At 42.7% G+C, this 20,877-nt stretch overlaps 1 protein-coding gene across 2 annotated transcripts in view; it reads left to right on the top strand.

Moving 5' to 3' along the window:
• LOC126162259 (toll-like receptor 2 type-2) overlaps window positions 1–20,877 on the top strand; it is a 209,952-nt gene that overhangs the window by 80,289 nt on the left and 108,786 nt on the right. Inside the window, exon 2 of one of the 2 annotated variants that reach the window (XM_049918650.1) lies at window positions 18,151–18,429. The exons of the other annotated variant lie outside the window; for it this stretch is intronic. Coding sequence (XP_049774607.1) covers window positions 18,151–18,429 — 279 coding nt within the window. The remainder of the gene's footprint in view (window positions 1–18,150; window positions 18,430–20,877) is intronic. 2 annotated transcript variants of the gene reach the window in all.

Raw genomic sequence — 20,877 nt, 5'->3', positions numbered from 1 at the left:
CCGACATGAATCACATCGAACATTTATGGGACATAATCGAGAGATGAGTTAGTGTACAAAAATCGTGCACCGGCAACACATTCACAATTATGGCTAGGTATAGAGGCAGCATAGCTCAATATTTCTGAGAGGGATTCCAACGACTTGCTGAGTCCATGCCACGTCGAATTGCAAAAGGAGACCCGATACGATGTTAGGGGGTGTCCCATGACTTTTGCTACCTCAGTGTATTTTGAGAGCCCTAAGGGAAGCCTGATTATTAATGGACGAATAAGGGCATTTGTTTTAACACAATAGTTTTCTTGCGCCGTACTATAATCAGTATCAGAAGGATTACACTTAAACTGGAACAGTGGTTCTGCGACAGATATGTAGCGATTTTCTTCTATTCTTTCCACCATTTAATACGTGTATTTCCAGCTTGTATGCAAAAAGGAAACTGTGCGAGCAACAATGGCATCTTGTAGAGCACAGAACACACAGCTGTAGAAAGGAACCAATGTGTGACACGCTTAGATCTTTAGCAACTATCATTTAATTAAAGTCGTTTTTGTGTGGTTTAATGCAACTCCCGACGATAGTCTCCCAGGTAAGCCTCGTCATATCTCAGTACCTACTGCCACCTAAATTAACTTGTACATGCTGCAATCAAGCTTTAATCTCCCTCTGCAATCATTACCGCCGGACGTGGTGGCCGAGCGGTTCTAGGCGCTACAGTCTGGAACTGCGCGACCGCTACGGTCGCAGATTCGAATCCTTCCTCGGGCATGGATGTGTGTGATGTCCTTAGGTTAGTTAGGTTTAAGTAGTTCTAAGTTCTAGGGGACTGATGACCTCAGAAGTTAAGTCCCATAGTGCTCAGAGCCATTTTTTGCAATCATTACCCTGTAAACTTTTCTCCGCCAGCAAATTCATAGTTGATTGATACCTCAAGATGTGTCCTACCAACCGATCCATTCTTTGAGTCAAATTGTGCCATAAATTTATTTTCTCCGCAGATGGATTCAGCGGTTCTCCATTAGTTATCCGATCCACCCTTCCAATCTTCAGTAATAAAATTCGATGATTAGCCTATACAGAAGAAATTCTTAAGTTCGAGCTGCGTTAGGGAATATATTTTTCCTCTCCCATGGACATCTTATCAAAGGTTTACAGCTCATCTGCAGAAACGATTTAAAAATAAACAGCTATTTACACAGCGGAAGAGTCTCGCGCTTGCAAAGACGAGTGCTATGGAACAGCTTGCATCTGCAACAAAATATTTTTCGATTGATAATATCTCGCCTCTCTTACTATTTGTTAATAATGTGTTGATATAAACTTTTAAGCTGAGCAACTTGTTTTCGGATCGCTGAAGGTGTCTAATTGATTTTTGTGCCAACTACAGAGACGCTGTAAAAAGTACAGTTCTTTGTGGTCTTTATCTGGGTAGCATACAAACGAAATTTTCTAGATTTAGTTCAAATTTCAATTATCTTTAAAATCAGTCGCTCTCCTGAAATGAATGTTTAACTACTTCTAATAACACTCTTGCAGCTGCAAATGAAACTTAGGAAATAATGAAAAAGCGGTTCTGATCCAGCGGATACCACTAAATTTCGGGCATAAACAGAAATTCCGCAAGAGTATAGTCCGTTATTGCAGCAACATCAAATTGCAATTATGTCGGAAACATAATCAGAAGCAGTTTTCATACGAATACACGAATAACAGATTGTCTTTCCTCCGCTAAACGACAAGTACTTTCTTAATGTTTTTTCTTATTCTTTTCTTTTCTTTAAGCACCTTATTATAAGATACACATTATTTTATGTCATTAAGTTAAGTGACCTCTGAGACCTACGAAAGAAAATGACGCACGGCGATTGTGTGAGCGCTAAATGAAACCCTGAAAACTATGCGGCATGTCATAGTGACACCGATACAAGGTGAACTGAGAAACCAGCCGTGGTCCGTGAGTGGTGCCCCTCCGCCGGTAATGTACATAACGTCAGTATGGTTTGTAATGTATTCGCATGACAATACATGGTACACAATAGCTCCCTGTCCGGGATCTCACGAACAGACAGACCAGGTAGATCAGCGCCTAGGGTGCCCGGAAGACTCCGAACGGTGCTTGTTTTTTTGGTATACTCGCTCACACTCAAAGTAAACAAAAAGCCTGTATGAGCTGTTTGAGATTAATAGACACAGGAGATTTCAGCTCAGCAGTTCGCGGGGACCAGCACTGGCGGTACTAAGTCATCGTCGGCCGCGGACGTACGAATCCGAGTCAACATAATCGGAGTCCGCACACTTACATTCGGCGCCAACACTCTGCCCGCGCGCGCGCTGGGCTGCGGTCGCGCTTTTCCAACGTCGCGCATATGAGGACCGTGGCGTTTCTCCGGCAGGGGGCACTGGATGTTCCCGATCTCTATGATTCGTCTACGATAACGTTATACCCCCACTCCCTGGCGCCTGAGCATTTCTAGCGAGCCAGCGTATATATTGGCAAGCCAATGCAGCAACACGTCAATATGGACATGAGGATCACGAGTAGTTGCCTCGTTGCAATATTGTGTAGCTTCCACGTCATTACCCGACGCGACGCCCGTGAACCAACGAAGCAAAAAGCCTGTACTTCGCTGTTTACTTCAGCTGCAGCGCGATTGATGACGTCCCTTATCGGAACTGTCGTACAGTTACGTTTCGCATCGACTGGTGTATCAGTTGACATTGCTTTGGTTGTGAGTTTCCATCATTAGCTGTTTTTTTTTTTTAAAGTAATATATCCAACACGATGAACAGCCTGATGAAGCTGAATGACGGACAAAATAGGAAACGAAATACTGAAAGAAAAAAGGAAGATGCCGTTCAAACTAAAAAATTGGGCGGGTGCCTGTGGGATTCGCGCACTGAGAGTTCCGTAGAAACTTAATTACGTATATAGGCAGTTCATCCATTCCGGGAGTCGAGGATCTCGACGACTTTTGTCTGTTATCGACATTCCAGGGAATCCAAGACTTCTGAAAATGTTGTAACTTCAAAGTCGGATACCAAATGACAAAAATATTTTTTCCTGAGATATAATTACAAATTAACAATTTTCCGACCTTTTTCCTTTACTTATTGCTAAATCTCATCATTCTACGGCAGGGGATAGTACCCTATAGGTTTTAATGAGTGAGTTTGCGATTATCAAACCATGGGCACAAATGATCATATCTTTTGACTGCAATGACGTATAAGCTAACGTTTATTATACCGCCTAGGGACCACAGACCTTAGTATGTGACTTAAATTTCAACTTGATACGTCTAACATTCCTGAGGAAAATGGACTTAACAGATGGACTGACAGACAGACTAATAAAAAGACCAACAATGTATTGTCGTGTGATGTAATTACAGATTAGCAAATTTCAGATTTTGCCATTTGGTTGTAGTGTGAAACCTTACTTCTTGCAAAATTTCATGATTCTAGGTTAACATGAAGTGCCCTGCAGTTCTAATGAGTTTGCGAATGTCAAAATATATTATGTAAATGGCCGCAACTCATTGTTGCATTGACTTAGAAGCTTCACATTTTTACATTGCCAAGGGGCAGTAGACCTTAATGTGTAACACAAATTTCAACTTGATGCGTCAACCCATTGTTGAGAAAATGGATTTTGAACAGACAGACCGACGGACCGACCGACGTACGGATGGACGGACCGACCTAAAAGTGATTTTTACCAACTGAGGAAGTGTGAAAACGCATTTTTGAACTGCCTGATCTACTGTAGTAACATTAGCTTTAATGGCGGAATTTTAATACAATTTAATGAAAGTATTGACGATGGTGTAATGCGTGGTGACATTGGTGGTGGAGATAGGAGTGGAAGGAACATTGTTGTTTGTGTTGATGCTGAAGAATCTTCAAAGGCGAGAGCTTGCGATGGTAGCATGGAGCTTCCAAGGTTCTAATATGAGAAAACAGATGGGGACAGAGCCGTTGACAAGAAAAGTCGCCAAGTGCATGAAAGTCGAAAACAAACGAGAGATGAACCACGCTGTCCAGCAAGGTTTGCAGCAACACCTCCCGTTGTTGGACAAATGCTCCCAGCGTGTCAACAACGGTTCGCACTGGCGGTATAGTGCGTTATACGGCCTACAGCGTCCCATCCAGGTTCAACCTGAATAACTCCGGGTCCGGGAAGTGGGCTGTTCAGTTCAGACGTGTAATGTCTTCATGTCGAAGGTTCTTGCCGACGAAGCTAGACTGGAGAGGTCGGGTATTATGCTCATCAGATGAAACCGTGTTCCATATGCACCATAAAACGGCGTAGACATCCCTGCAGGAAACCACCACCATAAACCTTGATAGTCATAAGACGCTGGCGCCTCAGTATCGATCGCATTCCACAACAGTGAGTGTTTTGGAGTGTCCCAGTACCGCGCCACACGAACAGACGACGAGAATCACTCTCTAGCCACGAACAGAACTCTGACTTTGTTCTTAGATCCACTCACGGTTGGCGACAGACCACATTCTGCAAGCCACTCATTACTTCTGTGTGGGAGTAATGCATCTAGCAGGTTGCTGAGCGAGCAGAGCGTTTCTCGACAAGACTCACTCTGATAGAAGGTACGTCACCCACGGGCTGCCGTAGTATTTCTAGCCAGGGAACTGCATAGACACCTCGGTCGTTAAACGCGAGATAAAGATCCTGGCAGCGGTTTGTACCACGTCGTCGACCTTGCTCACACTGCTGTTGAATCTTCCCTCCCCACTGTTACCCATAACGCCGTCCAGATTAATTTGCTCTTGCTCTGCTAGGCCTCTAAAACTGAATACAAATGCACACAAGTATTCGGAAGCAATGCACCCAAGATATCTGCTTGCAAAAGGACCGAACGAACTTTCCCTCACCGATCTGATTTATATTGAAAGGATGTGGAGGGCACGACTACAACTTCAACATATCTAACAGGAAGACGCAACTCTCAACTGTTTTCGAGGAAATTGAGTTTGAAAATTTTACGCGCATTTATGTATTTTATATGACTGCTAGTACTCAAGAAGTCCGCAGCCGAGGTGTTAAGCCGTCAGTTTCAGGAAAGTTAGGTCTATGTGTAGAGTCATGTACCACAAGGAAGCAAGGGAGGGAATGTTGTTATCCTCTTTGTACCACACAAATGCACACATGGATTAATACGGTTCTTCATTTACATAAACTTCTTAACTGGAATAGAGTCCATATTCTGTGGTACAAGGTCATCAGTGATAGTCGTTTTGCAGACAATATCGGTAATCCTGCTATAACAAACTTTAGTCTCGCTACAGTCACTAATCTGGTCCATATGTATCGTTGTAGCCTGTGGTGTGAACTGAGCCCACTCTGTGGATGTACCGACAGACGCCAAACTCGATGGGTGAGTCAGTGACGTCCTCCCATCAGTGGCGGCAGCCTAAATACATGCTGTCGAGAGGACATTGGCGGCGTGTTGCTTCTCGCTGTGTCTCTGGCCTCTCTCGTGGTAGGAGTGCTTGATCCACCGCCTACTGATCGATCTTCTCTTCACCTTTGCCGACTAGTGTGCTGGCGACAGCTTATGCCAGCACACTATGGATCACTGAGTGATTCATTTACTATTTTGATAACATTTATCCTGAAAAAGGAGAAAAAATTTCGCCATGAATTCCAATCAGATCAGTATAGTCACTTTATTGTTTTGTCTGCGTGTGTTGCAAGGACATGATGAGTCTAAAAGGACTTTACAACTTTGTAATGATATAGCATTTCATTGAAATAACTTACAGAATCAGTAGATGTGTCATTTTGTAGCAAACAACCTCAAGTTTCACATAAAAGTGTCACGTGTCATTTTGATTTGATGCGACTACCACTTGTGATGCGGCAAACATCCCACTGGGAATCAGTTTCTTCCCGCACTCGTTGTAGCAAATCGGGCGTAACTTGTACAATGGCAGCATAGATTCGATTTTTCAGGTCGTCTAAATTCTTTGGTAGGGGAGGAAATTACACACAGTTCTTAGAGCCCAGTTAAAGAAAGCCAGTGCTGTCAAGTCTGGGGAGCGAGGTGGTGTTACAATTGGCTCTCCACGGCCAGTCCACCGACCTGGGTAGATATCATCGAGAAAACCTCGAACTTGTGCCAAGAGCAAATTGTAGGCCTGCCTGGAGGTTCTTTAGCGTATTCGTTGCGAAGATTACGCCGAACAGTTCTGGCAGAGTTCGTTTCATGAATTTAAAACAAACAGTCAGCGAGCTTCACACCAGTGAAAGTAGAAATTTTAACTGTGCACTACGCTGGCGCTCCTGACGACGGAATGCAGACTGATGCGTTGCAATTGACGTTGTTTGCTACAAAATAACACATCTACCGATACTGTTAGTTACCACAATAAATTTCTATATCATTGCAAAGTTGTAAAGTCCTTTTCGACACAGTCTATATAATCTGTAGCCTATGGAGCTCTGTACGAATCAGGATGGTCATGATCATAGAAACACGGGAAACAATGATTATTGCGACATACAGCATTTGTAATGAACGCCGAATCCTTGCATATGCATGATTTTTCAATGTGACTGTTGCAAAACAAACTTGGGTTACACCCATAAGCAGTTCTCGGTCATCACACAGTTTCGCTGAGTACCGCACATATCTGTCAGAATTACGTCGGAATGAAATAAAAGGGTAACGGAAGCGAGATCCGATACACCGGCCTCGCGCTTATGGAATTAAGCGCTTACTCGCTTGGCTGCAGAATGCTTGATTACTAGTGATCACACGATATCGTTGACGTCAATCTGTTGTAGAATTATGGAACATGTTTTATGCTCAAGAATTATGACGTTCTTGGAAAATGAACAGCTCCTCTATAAAAATCAACATGGATTCCGCAAACTGAGATCCTGCGAAACTCAGCTCGCTCTGTTCCTCCATGAGATCCACAGCGCAGTGGACAACGGCGCTCAGGTTGATGCAGTGTTCCTTGATTTCAGTAAGGCTTTTGACACCGTACCGCACTGCCGTTTAATGGAAAAAAATACGAGCTTACGGAGTATCGAAGCAGATTTGCGGTTGGATTCAAGACTTTCTTGCAGATAGAGTTCAACACGTCGCTCTTAACGGAACTAAATCGACAGATGTAAAGTTAATATCCGGAGTACCACAGGGAAATGTGATAGGACCGTTGCTGTTTACAATATATATGAATGATCTAGCATAAAGCGTCGGATGCTCTTTAAGGTTATTCGCAGATGATGCAGTTGTCTATACCAAAGTAGCAACGCCAGAAGATAGTAAGAAATTATAGAACGACCTGTAGAGAATTGATGAATAGTGCAGACTCTGACAGTTGTCCTGAACGTAAATAATTGTAACATATTGCGCATACATAGGAAAAGAAATCCACTACTGTACAGCTACACTATTGATGACAAACAGCTGGAGACAGGCGTAACTATCCAGAGCGACCTTGTGGAGTGACCATATAAAACAGGTAGTGGGAAAAGCAGACACCAGACCCAGGTTCATCGGAAGAATCTTAAGGGAATGTAACTCATCCACGAAAGAAGTGGCTTATAAGGCGCTTGTTCACCCGATTCTTGAGTGTTGTTCATCTATCTGGGATCTCTATCAGGCAGGACTTATAGAGGAGATAGGGAAGATCCAACGAAGAGAGGCGCATTTCGTCACGGGATCGTTTAGCTGGTGAGAAAGCGTTACGGAGATGCTAAACAAACTCCAAGGGCAGACGTTACAAGAGAGGCGTTGTGCATCACGGAGAGATTTACTATTGAAATTTCGGGACAGCACTTTTCAGGAGGAGTCAGACAACATATTACTTCCTCCGCTTACATCTCGCGTATTGACCACGAGGAGAAAATTCGAGAAATTAGAGCCAATACAGAGGCTTACCGACAATCATTCTTCCCACGCATTATTCGCGAATGAAACAGAGCTGGAGGGATCAGATAGTAGTACCGAAAGTACCCTCCGCCACACACCATTAGGTGGCTTGCGGAGTATGATGTAGATGTAGAAGTATGTAAGCACGTGTAAAATTTTCAAACCCGATTTTTTCGAAAACGGTTTAGAGTTACGTCTTGCAATTTACGTAGGATGAAGTCCTAGTCGTACCCTACACAGCCTGTCAACATAGATCAAAATCGGCGAGGGGAAGTTCGTACGGCCCCGCTGTTAGTGTGCCTGCGACAGTCCATGTGGCCAGTATCGTACTTTCTTGCAATAAATGGCACGTGTTCCCTGTCTACTCCTCACTGCACCGGCATGTCACATTTTCCGTATCATTTGAATACAATGTAAAGCTGACCAACTAGGCGGAGAGAGCATGTAAATGCAAGATTTCCTCTCGACCAATTCCGTTTCAAGATTTGCATTTATCATACGGAAGTGTGGTTTGGCAGCTCGGTGGGTAAGTTTCAACCAACGAATCCAATGTCCACCATTCAACGCCCAGTTTGTACTACAATTTTTTCTGTCATTTATCCACTGTAACACCTCTAAGAATAACTGAAATTAGATGAATTGCGATGTGTACCAGAGTCCACTTTAAATCGTAGATGCCCCTATAACTGACTAGGAAAGTCAGCTCGAAAGTCCGAGGGAAGAAAAGGTATACCCTCTTTGGCAGGACCATGCTTACCAAATCATTGCAGTGTTCGAACCAATCTTCGAACACAGCAGGTAAATATTTTTCAGTAGTGCGTTTACTACGAAATTTCTCTTGTAACCTCTTAAAAACTGATAATTAATCATGTTTATTCAGTTCTATCGAAAGTGCAAGAAATCTTAGGTACCGTCTAGAAACAAAAGATAAATAAAGACAGTGAATTCAAGAGAACAATTAGTGGAGGCAGATTTCAGTTTCGTGACAAGATTAAAAAGAATCCGAGTTCTGAAGAATAGAAGACTATTCAGTGGAAGTTTGAGATGATATTGCTGTAGTTGTAATTGGAACGTGCGTCGAAATGGTTTTTTTCCTCAATATCTATAACCGAATTTCGAGTACTAAAAGTTGTCTGCTAACTATGTCATACGCACGGTTAGCGTGAGTGTAAAGATAAACTTAAAATATTACGCGAAACAGTACTGAAGCAGCCGACGTTACAACTTGTATGCCAAACAAAATACTGCTGCAAACGTGCACCCAACACTGATTCAGAAATGATTTCTTTGATGTTTTACCTGCATCCTGCATTGTACAGGGCGATCAGAAACAGTGTGAAAAGCTTGGAAGAGTGTTGCAGGGTAAGTTGTGCTGAAAAATAATTGTTAAGAAAAATTTTTCCATACGTTGCGCCGTTTCCGAGTCAGTTAACATGAAAGGAGCGAATCAGGCATTCGGGAGCACAAGTTCAAGCGGCCCGCCGGAGTCAGAGTCGCCAATACGTTCTTCGTTTGGTTTCCTAAAACCGTAAATAAATTTGACGTGGGGTGGTAGTAAGGACTGAACCCAACCCACAGGCTGAGCAGTCTCGTGCGCTATCATCTACGCTGTGAGAACAACTGACCCTATAACTGTATCTAGCGGACCGCTTCAATTTGAACTCGCAGCTGCCTGATTGGCTAACTTCACTGATAATTAACTCGGAAACTTCGCAAGGTATCGACTTTTTTTGCTTAAGAATTATTTCTCAGTACAAACAACCCTGTAACACACTTATTAGCTTTTCATACTGTTATGACCGCCCTGTATAGCCAGAAAAAGCATTGGCGTTAGGCATTGCACCAATTTTATTGGGTTGTTAGTATAAGATTTCTCCCCTGAACCACGGACTTTGCCGTTGGTGGGGAGGCTTACGTGCCTCAGCGATACAGACACACGTACCGTAGGTGCAACCACAACGGAGGGGTATCTGTTGAGAGGCCAGACAAACGTGTGGTTCCTGAAGAGGGCAACAGCCTTTTCAGTAGTTGCAGGGGCAACAATCGGGTTGATTGACTGATGTGGCCTTGTAATATCAACCAAAAGGCGTTGCTGTGCTGGTACTACGAACGGCTGAAAGCCGAAATTTTTCCCGAGGGCATGCAGTTTTACGGTATGGTTAAATGATGATGGCTTCCTCTTGGGTAAAATATTGCTGAGGTAAAATAGTCCCCCATTCGGATCTCAGGAGAAACAAAACTCGTGTTCTACGGATCGGAGCGTGGAAGATCAGATCCCTTAATCGTGCAGGTAGGTTAGAAAATTTAAAAAGGGAAATGGATAGATGAAAGCTAGATATAGTGGGAATTAGTGAAGTTCGGTGGCAGGAGGAACGAGACTTCTGGTCAGGTGAATAAAAAATCAAATAACTGTAATGCAGTTAACAATGAATAAAAAAATAGGAACACGATTAAGCTACCACGAACAGCATAAGTGAACGCATTATTGTAGCCAAGATAGACACGAAGCCCACGCCTACCACAGTAGTACAAGTTTATATGCCAACTAGCTCCTCAGATAATGAAGAGATTGAAGAAATGTATGATGCGATAAAAGAAATTACTCAGATAGTTGAGGGAGACGAAAATTAAATAGTCATGGGAGACTGGAATTCGACATTAGGAAAAGGAAGAGAAGGAAAAGTTGTATATGAATATGGACTGGAGATAAGGAACGAAAGAGAAAGCCGTCTGGTAGAATTTTACACATAGCTAACACTTGGTTTAAGAAATATGAAAGAAATTTGTATACGTGGAAGAGGCCTTGAGATACTGGAAGGTTTCAGATAGATTATATGATGGTAAGACAGAGATTTAGGAACCAGGTTTTAAATTGTAAGACATTTCAGGGGCAGATGTGGACTCTGACCACAATGTATTGGTTATGAACTGTAGATTAAAACTGAAGAAACTGCCAAAGGTAGGAATTTAAGGAGATGGGACCTGGATAAACTGAAAGAACCAGAGAGTTTCAGAGAGAGCATTATCGAACGGTTGACAAGAACGAGGGAAAGAAATACAGTAGAAGAAAAATGGGTAGCTTTGAGAGATGAAATAGTAAAGGCAGCAGAGGCTCAAGTAGGTAAAAAGACGCGGGCTAGTAGGAATGCTTGAGTAACAGACGAAATATTGAATTTAAGTGATGAAAGGAGAAAATAAAAAAAACAGTAAATGAAGCAGGGGAAAAGGAATACTAATGACTTAAAAATGAGATCAACAGGAAGTGCCAAATGGCTAAGCAGGAATGGCTAGAGGACAAATGTAAGGATGTAAGGATATATCACTATCGGTAAGATAGAGACTGCCTACAGAAAAATTAAAGAGATCTTTGGAGAAAATAGAATCTGTACGAATATCAAGAGCTCAGATGGAAAACGAATCCTAAGCAAAGAAGGAAAAGCAGAAAGCTGGAAGGAGTATACAATATAGAGGACCTACACAAGGGCGATGGACGTGAGGGCTATATTATGGTAATGGAAGAGGACGTAGATGAAGATGAAATAGGAGATATGATACTGCGTGAAGAATTTGACAGAGCACTCGAAGAGATTAGTCACCAGAAGCCCCCGAGAGAAGAGAACATTCCATTATAACTGCTGATAGCCTTGGGAGAGCTAGCCATGACAAAACTCTTCCCTCTGGTGAACAAGATGTATGAGACAGGCAAAATACCTTCAGACTTCAACAAGAATGAAGTAATTCCATTCCAAAACAAAGCAGCTGTTGACAGGTGAGAAAATTACCGAACTGTCAGTTAAATAAGTCATGGTTGCAAAATACTAACACGAATTCTTTACAGAAGAATAGAAGAACTGGCAGAAGCCGATCTCGGGAAAGCTCAGTTTGGATTCTGTAGAAATGTTGGAACACGTGAGGCAATACTGGCCATACGGCTTATCTTAGAAGATATATTAAGGAAAGGCAAATCTACGTTTCTAGTATTTGTAGACTTAGAAAAAGCTTTTGACAATGTTGACTGGAATACTCTCTTTGTAATTCTGAAGGTGGCAGGTGTAAAAGACAGGGAACGAAAAGGTTTTTACAATTTGTACAGATACCAGATGGCAGCTATAAGAATCGAGGGGAATGAAAGGGAAGCAGTGGTTGAGAAGAGAGTGAGACAGGGTTGTAACCTATCCCCGATGTTATTCAATCTGTATATTGAGCAAGAAGTAAAGGAAACAAAGGAAAAATTTAGAGTGGAAATTAAATTCCATGGAGAAGAAATAAAAATTTTGAGGTTTGCCGACGACATTGTAATTCTCTCAGAGACAACAAAGGACCTGGAAGAGCAGCTGAACGGAATGGACAGTGTCTTGAAAGGAGGATATAAAATGAACATCAACAACAGCAAAACGAGGAGAATGGAATTTAGTCGAATTAAATTTGTTGATGCTGAGGGAATTAGATTAGGAAATGTGACACTTAAAGTAGCAGATGAGTTTTGCTATTTAGGGAACAGAATAAGTGATGATGGACGAAGTAGACAGGATATAAAATGTAAACTGACTATGGCTTGGAAAGCGTTTCTGAAGAAGAGAAATTTGTTAACATCGAGTATAGATTTAAATGTCAGGAAATCCTTTCCGAAAGTATTTGTGTGGAGTGTAGCCACTTATGGAAGTCAAACATGGACGATAAACAGTGTAGACAAGAAGAGAATAGATGCTTTCGAAATGTGGTGCTACAGATGAATACTGAAGATTAGATGGGTAGATCACGTAACTAATGAGGAGGTGCTGAATAGAACTGTGGAGAAGAGGAATTTGTTGCACGACTTGACTAGAAAAAGGATTCAGTTGGTAGGACACGTTCTGAGGCACAAACGGATCACCAGTTTATGAATTGACGGAAGCGTGGAGGCCAAAAATCGTAGAGGGAGAGCAAGAGATGAATACGCTAAGCAGATTCAGAAGGATGTAGGTTGCAGTAGTTACTCGGAGATGAAGAGGCTTGCACAGCACAGAGTAGCAGGGAGAGCTGCATCAAACCAGTCTCGGGACTGAAGACCACAACAACAACAGTGTAAGTTATCCGATTATGATCTGTTAGTGATGTATTATTCTGAAATAAAAATTAATATGCCTTATTCTCTAGTTTTCATATGCTTTCTCCTAAGCAAACAGTAATTGGAATGCTGTATGTTTCGTCTCCCTAGCGGCGAATTTACGCTCTCTCGGCCCTGGCGTAGTGCTGTGTTATTTGACCCTATCACGTTGTTAGTAGAGCAGACGGATTCGACCAAACAGGCAGCTTTCACCAGCGTCTGCGGAGCAAGGAAGAGGCTCTGAGAGGATGTATCACATCTAAAATGAGATTCTGTGGATTTTGCTATTGCGAAGAAAATTCTTTTCGTACGTGTTACATAGCTTTCTAATTCGCTAGAAGATCGGCTAAAAAAGGTTTTGCACCATCTGCGAACTTACGTGGGCCAAGATTCACGAGTGCGAACAATTGAAAAAGTAAACCGTACGAAAGTACAGAAGTAACTGCTGAGTATAATACAGCACCATGTTGCTCTATTCCGTGGGTTGTGGCGTGCTTGGAGCCTCCTTGGCTTGCTGTCCACTGTTTGGTCGAGACGTCACTGTTCATGTCTGATCTACTACTCAGTTATAGCGCTCTTGAGGTCATAGTATCAACAGTGTATAAGGATGGTTCCTGCAGTGGCGCATGGCAAGTTTCAACTGGTTCCAAGCATGCTCAGGCGGAATCGTGTCAGCGGACAGTGCAGACCATTCCATTCGGATGATTCTTACCTTAGGGAGAAAGGAATTAAAGAGGTGCCCGTGGTGCGCCTGCATCCTCACGTTTAAAAAGTTATCGTAATTACATTCATCAGATATGCATAGAAAGTGAAATAATAATGTACATAAATGAAAGTGTTGTCCAAAGATGAGGGGGATCAGCATCCCCATTTGTTGGTTACGTTCTCCGTTCGAAGAGAAAAATTGTTGCCGCCTTCTGTAAGAAACGGACTCACTTGGTGCACTATTTTCATAAGATTTTCGTTACACTGGGTAACATTCCCTCTAGTACGTCCGACTTAGAATTCACTTTAGAGTGCAAATTTGATTCATGGTAACAAGTTTCTACGTCAAACAGGTAGTGTGGTGTGCACGAAACAAGTTTTACCAGACCAGTATGGCTGGCCGCGGTGGCCGAGCGGTTCTAGGCGCTACAGTCTGGAACCGCGCGACCGCTACGGTCGCAGGTTCGAATCCTGCCTCGGGCATGGATGTGTGTGATGTCCTTAGGTTAGTTAGGTTTAAGTAGTTCTAAGTTCTAGGAGACTGGTGACCTCAGATGTTAAGTCCCATAGTCCTCAGAGCCATTTGAACCATTTTTTAACCAGACCAGTACGTATTGCCAAGTGAATGTCGGTACCTCATGCCAAGGAAATCTATCATGCTTACGCTACTTCATAATAGCTTCACAGTGGCTTACATTTTAGATCCATGCATCTCTACCGACAGACGGAGACATTACAATACTATCTCATATGATCACTGTCACTGCATAATCTATCTAGAACTTGGACACACAGGCATGGATGGCCGCAGAAATTTATACAAGTGGGGTCAAGATTGGAAAAGTTCCATTTTTGATACAACTCATTAGCTGAGTCTGAGAAGGTGTTGTGCCCTAATAAGTAAACTTGACACGAAATACACAAAGTTCATTTTATCTTAAACGTTTGTAGTTATCTAGTCAATATTTTTTGAACTTAAATTTCACCTTTTTATATTATTAACATAAACATGGTTGTAGGAAAGTTTCGCAAACAACCATCAGACTGGTCGCAGGAACAAACTCTTAACAGCGTAGGACTCAGCCAAAATAACCTTCGTCTCCCTGGCTTGGCACTTATTGCGCAGAGATGGCAACTGCACTACAGAACTCAAACCTTTTTGTCTGGATCTCGCGCACGGTTGCACCTCATACAGCTTAAGAACCATGTAGTTTAAGAATATCCAAACACTTTTCCAACCTTGTTATTTTCCTATTTTTTCCTCTTGTGGAGGGCAGAAATTAGAATTTTGTCTGTTTTTGTGCCCGCAGACGAAGTATAAGTGAATGCACTTACAGTATAGAATCATTGTCTTCTCCATACTCTACTGCAGTCACCCTACAGTCTAAAGCTGAATGAAGTCTCATCAAGCCTTGAATGGTCAGATGCAAACGCACTGTTCGAAGTAGGATGTCATAAGCGAAGGGATTGTTCTTGTGGGAATTGGGGACGCGTGTAGGGCAAGTACAATGTGTCTTCGTATTTACTATACTAGGTGTTGGAACTGTCCCTTTTGTAGTTTATTAACGGCTATACAAGTAAGCGACAGGGGGAAGATCGGGTACTCATTTCAGCAATCCCCCAAAACAACGGCGAAACCGCAGCCACGAGAAGAGAACAGTATAATTTAACGTAACAGCCTGACATGGCACCAATTCAAAAGCAGCCGTTTGTGTTATGGTGTTAAAGGCGGCCTACATATGGAACGGTAATTCCCTAGCCCAGCTGCTGCTAGTGTCCGATAAACTGTGCGGGACGACACTGAGTGTCGTAGGGAGTTAATCACTTGCCCTCGGACTGGAGGAGCAGATGTGAAGGGGTTATGGCGTGCTTTGTGCACAATGTGGAGATCCACCCTTTAGCTGGTAGACGTGATCGATCGTAATTTCCACAATCAAAATGCCTTCCCTCACCCTCCAATGTTTCTGTTTTACATTTCCGCGCTAACTTATTTCTGCCGGAACCTGTTCTCCATCCAAACTGACCTCGACGTCGATAGAACTACTTTAAGTCGTAATCTTCCGTTTTTGTCAGCAGTATGCCAAACGTTGCAGTAAGTTTGGGATATCTTGCTGGTCATTCCGTTGTGAAATTGCTTTCTGTTGAAGATATTCGTTCATGGGATGATCCTTCTGTAATCGAGCGTCGTCATCTCGTGAAATGAAACCATGGCCTTATGCGTCGGTACAAGAGAATGCATAAACATCAAGGACGTCGTCTCTGTAGACTTGAGCAGTCACAGTTCTGCATACATCGACATGGGGTCTATCCGTCCTCCTAAAAATATACCACATACAGACACAAAGTCTCTTCCGGAACTATGTCCTTACAGGTATTTCGTGGATAAGATCAGGTTTCGGCTTCTCACAAAATCAAAATCCACCGCTGTCACTTTGTACGCTAGAAAAAGATTCATTCATAAAGGAAATGGTCCTTCATTGATAGGCGACTCAGTGTACTTATTGGATTATCCTCCGTGATCTTTATTTCCTGTGATGAGTAGTGAGCAAGAGACATCTGCCTGGTAAGTTAGTTTTCATACCACTATCCATCGTATAGCCTTAAGCGCACAGGACATGGTGAAAAGCTGCGCGGGGTAGAGCCCGGTCTCAGGCGCCTTGTCACGGTCCGCGCGGCTACCCCCGTCGGAGGTACGAGTCCTCCCTCCACATGGGTGTGTGTGTTGCCCTTAGCGTGAGTTAGTTAAGTTAGATGAAGTAGTGCGTAAGCTTAGAGACCGATGACCTCAGCAGTTTGGTCCCATAACACGTTACCACCAATTTCCAAATAAATAAATAAATAAAAAATAAAGATTTGATTAAATGGCCATTCGAAGGCCGCAACATGTCCAGTCTGTATTTAAATTACACTCCCTGTCCTAATTCTTCAAATGCATGACAGGAATTACCAGCTGTCAGCATGTACCATAGCTCTCAGCTACGCTTCTTGATTGTCAAAACCAAAGTTAGAAATGGCTACTACAGTCTACGAACCAATTGACCATCTCTCACCGACTCTGACCACTCCAACCTGCCAACGGCCGACCATCGCAATTCGTCCACTAAACGATTCCTCCACGTTATTCGATCAAGATAGCTATCGTAAATGTCTTCTTCCGCTCGCATATCGTATTTCTTCATTCATCACAGACATGTAGTGGTCTTCCATGTAGAGATGATGGGATTATATTGGACACTTCTGGTCCATGAAATTCAGGGATTGTAGCTGTAACTAATTCTTCTTTTGTTGCTATATTTTGGATCCAAAACGTCTGATTGGTACAGCTCTTTCACGTGCCTTCTATATTTGTGTAAGGCACCAATGTGAATGCGGCCACAGACAGTAGCTGTTGAAGACTTACCAGTTGGGCTGTAGAGATATGTGCCCTCTACGATGGACATACCTGGTGATGAACTCCGGTCTTATGCATCAGACTATAAAGGGGCCATGTATCGTTGTCTATGAGTTGATAATTGTAATTGCTGGATTCCATACTTTATCCAAACCGAAGTGGATATCGCAGCTGAATAAGACCTTTCTCAGGCAGATTTCAATATAGAACTTGATGACTGAATCCAAGAACGATGAACTGGATGCCAGTATTTGGACAGTGCCGTAATCCATGGAGTGGCCCATCTCAGTGCAATGTTCTTCTACCACTGGCTTGCTGGCGTGTAGCAGGCGGTTGAAGCATTAATGTTCCATGTATAGTTCTTGAATGATACGTGCCATTTTTTCGATGTAGGAAAGTCCACATTCACGTGGAATTTTATACATAACTGCCTTACAAAGTACCAGTTCGTCTTCATCGACAAAGGAGCAGTTGTCGTAGGTGGCGTATGTAAAATCTCGTTTAAATTTGGACTTTCCTACGTTGGACAAACCTCATAAACCGTTCAAGAATGTTGCTTGGAACATTGACGCTGTACATGACTTTTACTGTCCAACCAAGCAACTGTCGCAGTACACTGCATTCAGATGGACCACTGTAACGACTATGGCAGTGGTGAAATGCTGGCATCAATCTCATCCTTTTTGGGATTCGATCATCATCAGGGTATCTGTTGATGCTGTAGAGGGTGTACAGGAAATGCATGTCTTAGCAGCACGTGTTTTGGTATACTTTCCGAGTCTGTGAGTTAGGTGGACGCCTGTGAAGTCGGTCTTACGGCTGACTCAGAAGATGATTCAACGTTTTGCAATCGAAATATCAGCAAAAAGGACGATATGGTTACAGTTGTATCCCTGGAACTTCATGGATCAAGAAATCCATGCGCCACCACTGACTCACTAGGTTGGCGCAACACTGCACAGCGTTCTCTGGTCTGTTGCTTTGTTTTCCTGAGTTATTGATTTCTTGGTTTTCCGTGATTTGTGGAAACCAGCTTAGTAGACTTGCATCCTGATCCATAGTGCCTACAGATGCGTGGCAGCGGCAGTGCTGTTGCTGCTGCTGGGGGCCGCGGAGGCGACGCCGGAGGTGGACGGCACTGCCCACGCTGCTCTCATAGGCGGCGGCAGCAGCTGCCCCTACGAGTACCTCGAAGACGCCGACCTCGAGTGCCCAGAGATGACCAGCGAGGGCCAGCTCCGCTGCTACCTCCTCTACCGAGCGCTCGACTACAAGCCCTTCGCATCCTACGGTTTCGCTGTGCTCGTCAACATGACTCTCTCCGAAATACCAGATACAAGGTACCGGTACCCATCACTTCTCGATTTGCTATTTGTTGCAGCAACGAAACTAAAAAGTTGAATTTTATCACATCACTGAATATAAAATTACATCCACCTCCGTAACTGATAATCGTCAACTGGTGTGGTGGCACTCGACTTGGTAGAATGTGGTTACAACCCTAATAATCACTAGGCTGCACCCAAATTTTGTAGGTTATATCCCAAACCCCTCCAAAGTCAATCAAAAACAAAGATTCGTCTTATGATACTATAAGCCCTTAAGAGGGTACTGTCCTTACACAGCAAATTTACACGGAATAAGCAGGAAAGGAACAAAATAATGCGTCAGCAGAGAAGGCACTGCAGAGGAATGCAGTGGAATGGGAATTTCCTCTGCGGACGTGACTATTGTTGGGCCACTGACTCAGTATGGAACATCTTTTAGGTCCGGGCATCCCTTCAGGTAGACGCCTTACAAAACTTGAACACAAAATTAAAATTCGTAACGGGCCACTCATTAATTCGAATTCAAACAAAATATGATTCAAATGGCTCTGAGCACTATGGGACTTAATTTCTGAGGTTATCAGTCCTCTAGAACTTAGAACTACTTAAACCTAACTAACCTAAGGACATAAATAAGGTGACAGATAATTGCAGTCATAAATTACAGCATTCAAAGAATGAGTCTTTAGCAGTAGCACAATTTAGCACCTTCGCTGTCACCTTCAACTGGTGGCAGTTCAGCATGCACATTTTCTTCTTCTGCAGCCGGTTCCTCATCATCATTTCCCAGACCCAAATTAATCATTCAGTAAATCCTTGATGTGTGTTCCTTCCAGGGTAAATTACGTGGAAGAAGAGCCGTCCCGAACTCGGCCACTCCGGCCGGCCGAATTCAAACATCATGACACATTGTCATGTTCACTGTCAAAAGAAGAACACGAAGAAAATAATTAAAAATTAAAATGGAAAAATTAGTAAATTCGAACAATCAAGAGAAGTCTTTCCCTATATTGAAATAATATCAATGTTCATTCTGGGAAATCATTCTGACGTAAAGATATGCGAATAATTTAGTCAACTTTAGATAGCAGAGAACGGCTTATTCAGTGCGTCTGTGCACTCATAAGCAAAAGCAAACGTAACTTGCGAAACGAAAACAGACATAACACGCGGAGTTAAAGATCACAAATAAGTTATACGTAGCTGAATATGAAATGGTTTAAATTTATCAACACGTTCAAAGAAGATACTTAATAGTCGATATTGAAAGATAAGATCGTGAGAGACTAGAAACAAGTGAATTCAGTCCAAAGTCATACATCGTCTTCCGGCTACCATCAAAACAGCTACTCCTGTCAGTCACTGCTCAATGAAACGTTGTATTAAACAATGACCACTGTAGTGTAATGCCTATTGCACACACTATCAGGTGATTCTAGTAGGCAGCGGAAAGAGCCAACATATTAGCAGCTCGAATTTCAGCGTTCTCTACCGATTCAGTACTAGGGAGGCGAGAAGTCTAGAATACGTGGACGCGTTTTACTGGGATTTCAGATGCAAACTGCAGTGGCACAAAGATGAAAGCTGACTATCCTTATTTACGGCTAGTTACACATAACCAGAAACAACAATTTCCAGTCTCATTTGATTCCTTTTATAACATCAATTTGATTGGAAGAGCAAATTAGTCCTCTGACAAAAATAAATCTTAATGTTTGAAATTCGTTTATAATCGTTAGAAATTTTATAAGACTGTATTATTTTTTATGTGCGTGGTAAAAACTCTTTCTAGACACCACGGCGACACATGCAACATTTCTAGCAATGTCTGTATGAGCGAATACAGAGATCCATTGGCACAAAAGCTGTGTTTGACAATGCACAATTGACACTATTCCATTTTTACTGTGACTATAACATTTATAAAATTCATACTCCCCCAACACAAACTGCCACAGACAAACCTTGGTAAACAGTCTAGGTGACTGGTTTGCACAGTTAACATTACTCTGAACATAACTCCTGTGTCGAAGGCTTCCATTTTCAATAAATATACACGTCTCTGAGAGTTAATTTCATGCGTCCGCATAAAGGTGCAATAGATTACTCCCGTGTGTTTTGGGTCCACGGATTGGCGGAACTCACACGTTTGTTAATAGCGTACTTTCTGATTGCTATCGGTGCGCTGTAATCTTTCTGCATTTAGAGGGTTTGGCGACGAGGGACGGATACATTCATGTTGCTCGCAGCGGCATGCGCCGCTGCAGAGGCCCTTGTATTGTTGAGGGCAACGTCGCGTTGTGATATGTTTACTGTAAGGCGCGGTTCACACTGCGGTTCGCAACTAAATGACTGGTTTTAAGGAATGAAATACATTACAGACGCATAAGTAACAGTAGAATCTTTTTCTTATCGCCTGTGACGAATACATTAAAAATGAGAACTTAGGTCTCTCGGTGA

This window comes from Schistocerca cancellata, chromosome 2, assembly GCF_023864275.1.
Source record: "Schistocerca cancellata isolate TAMUIC-IGC-003103 chromosome 2, iqSchCanc2.1, whole genome shotgun sequence".
Lineage (NCBI taxonomy): Eukaryota > Metazoa > Arthropoda > Insecta > Orthoptera > Acrididae > Schistocerca > Schistocerca cancellata.
The sequence above is the reverse complement of the archived record's forward strand: the minus strand, read 5'-3'. Positions and strand labels throughout refer to the sequence as shown.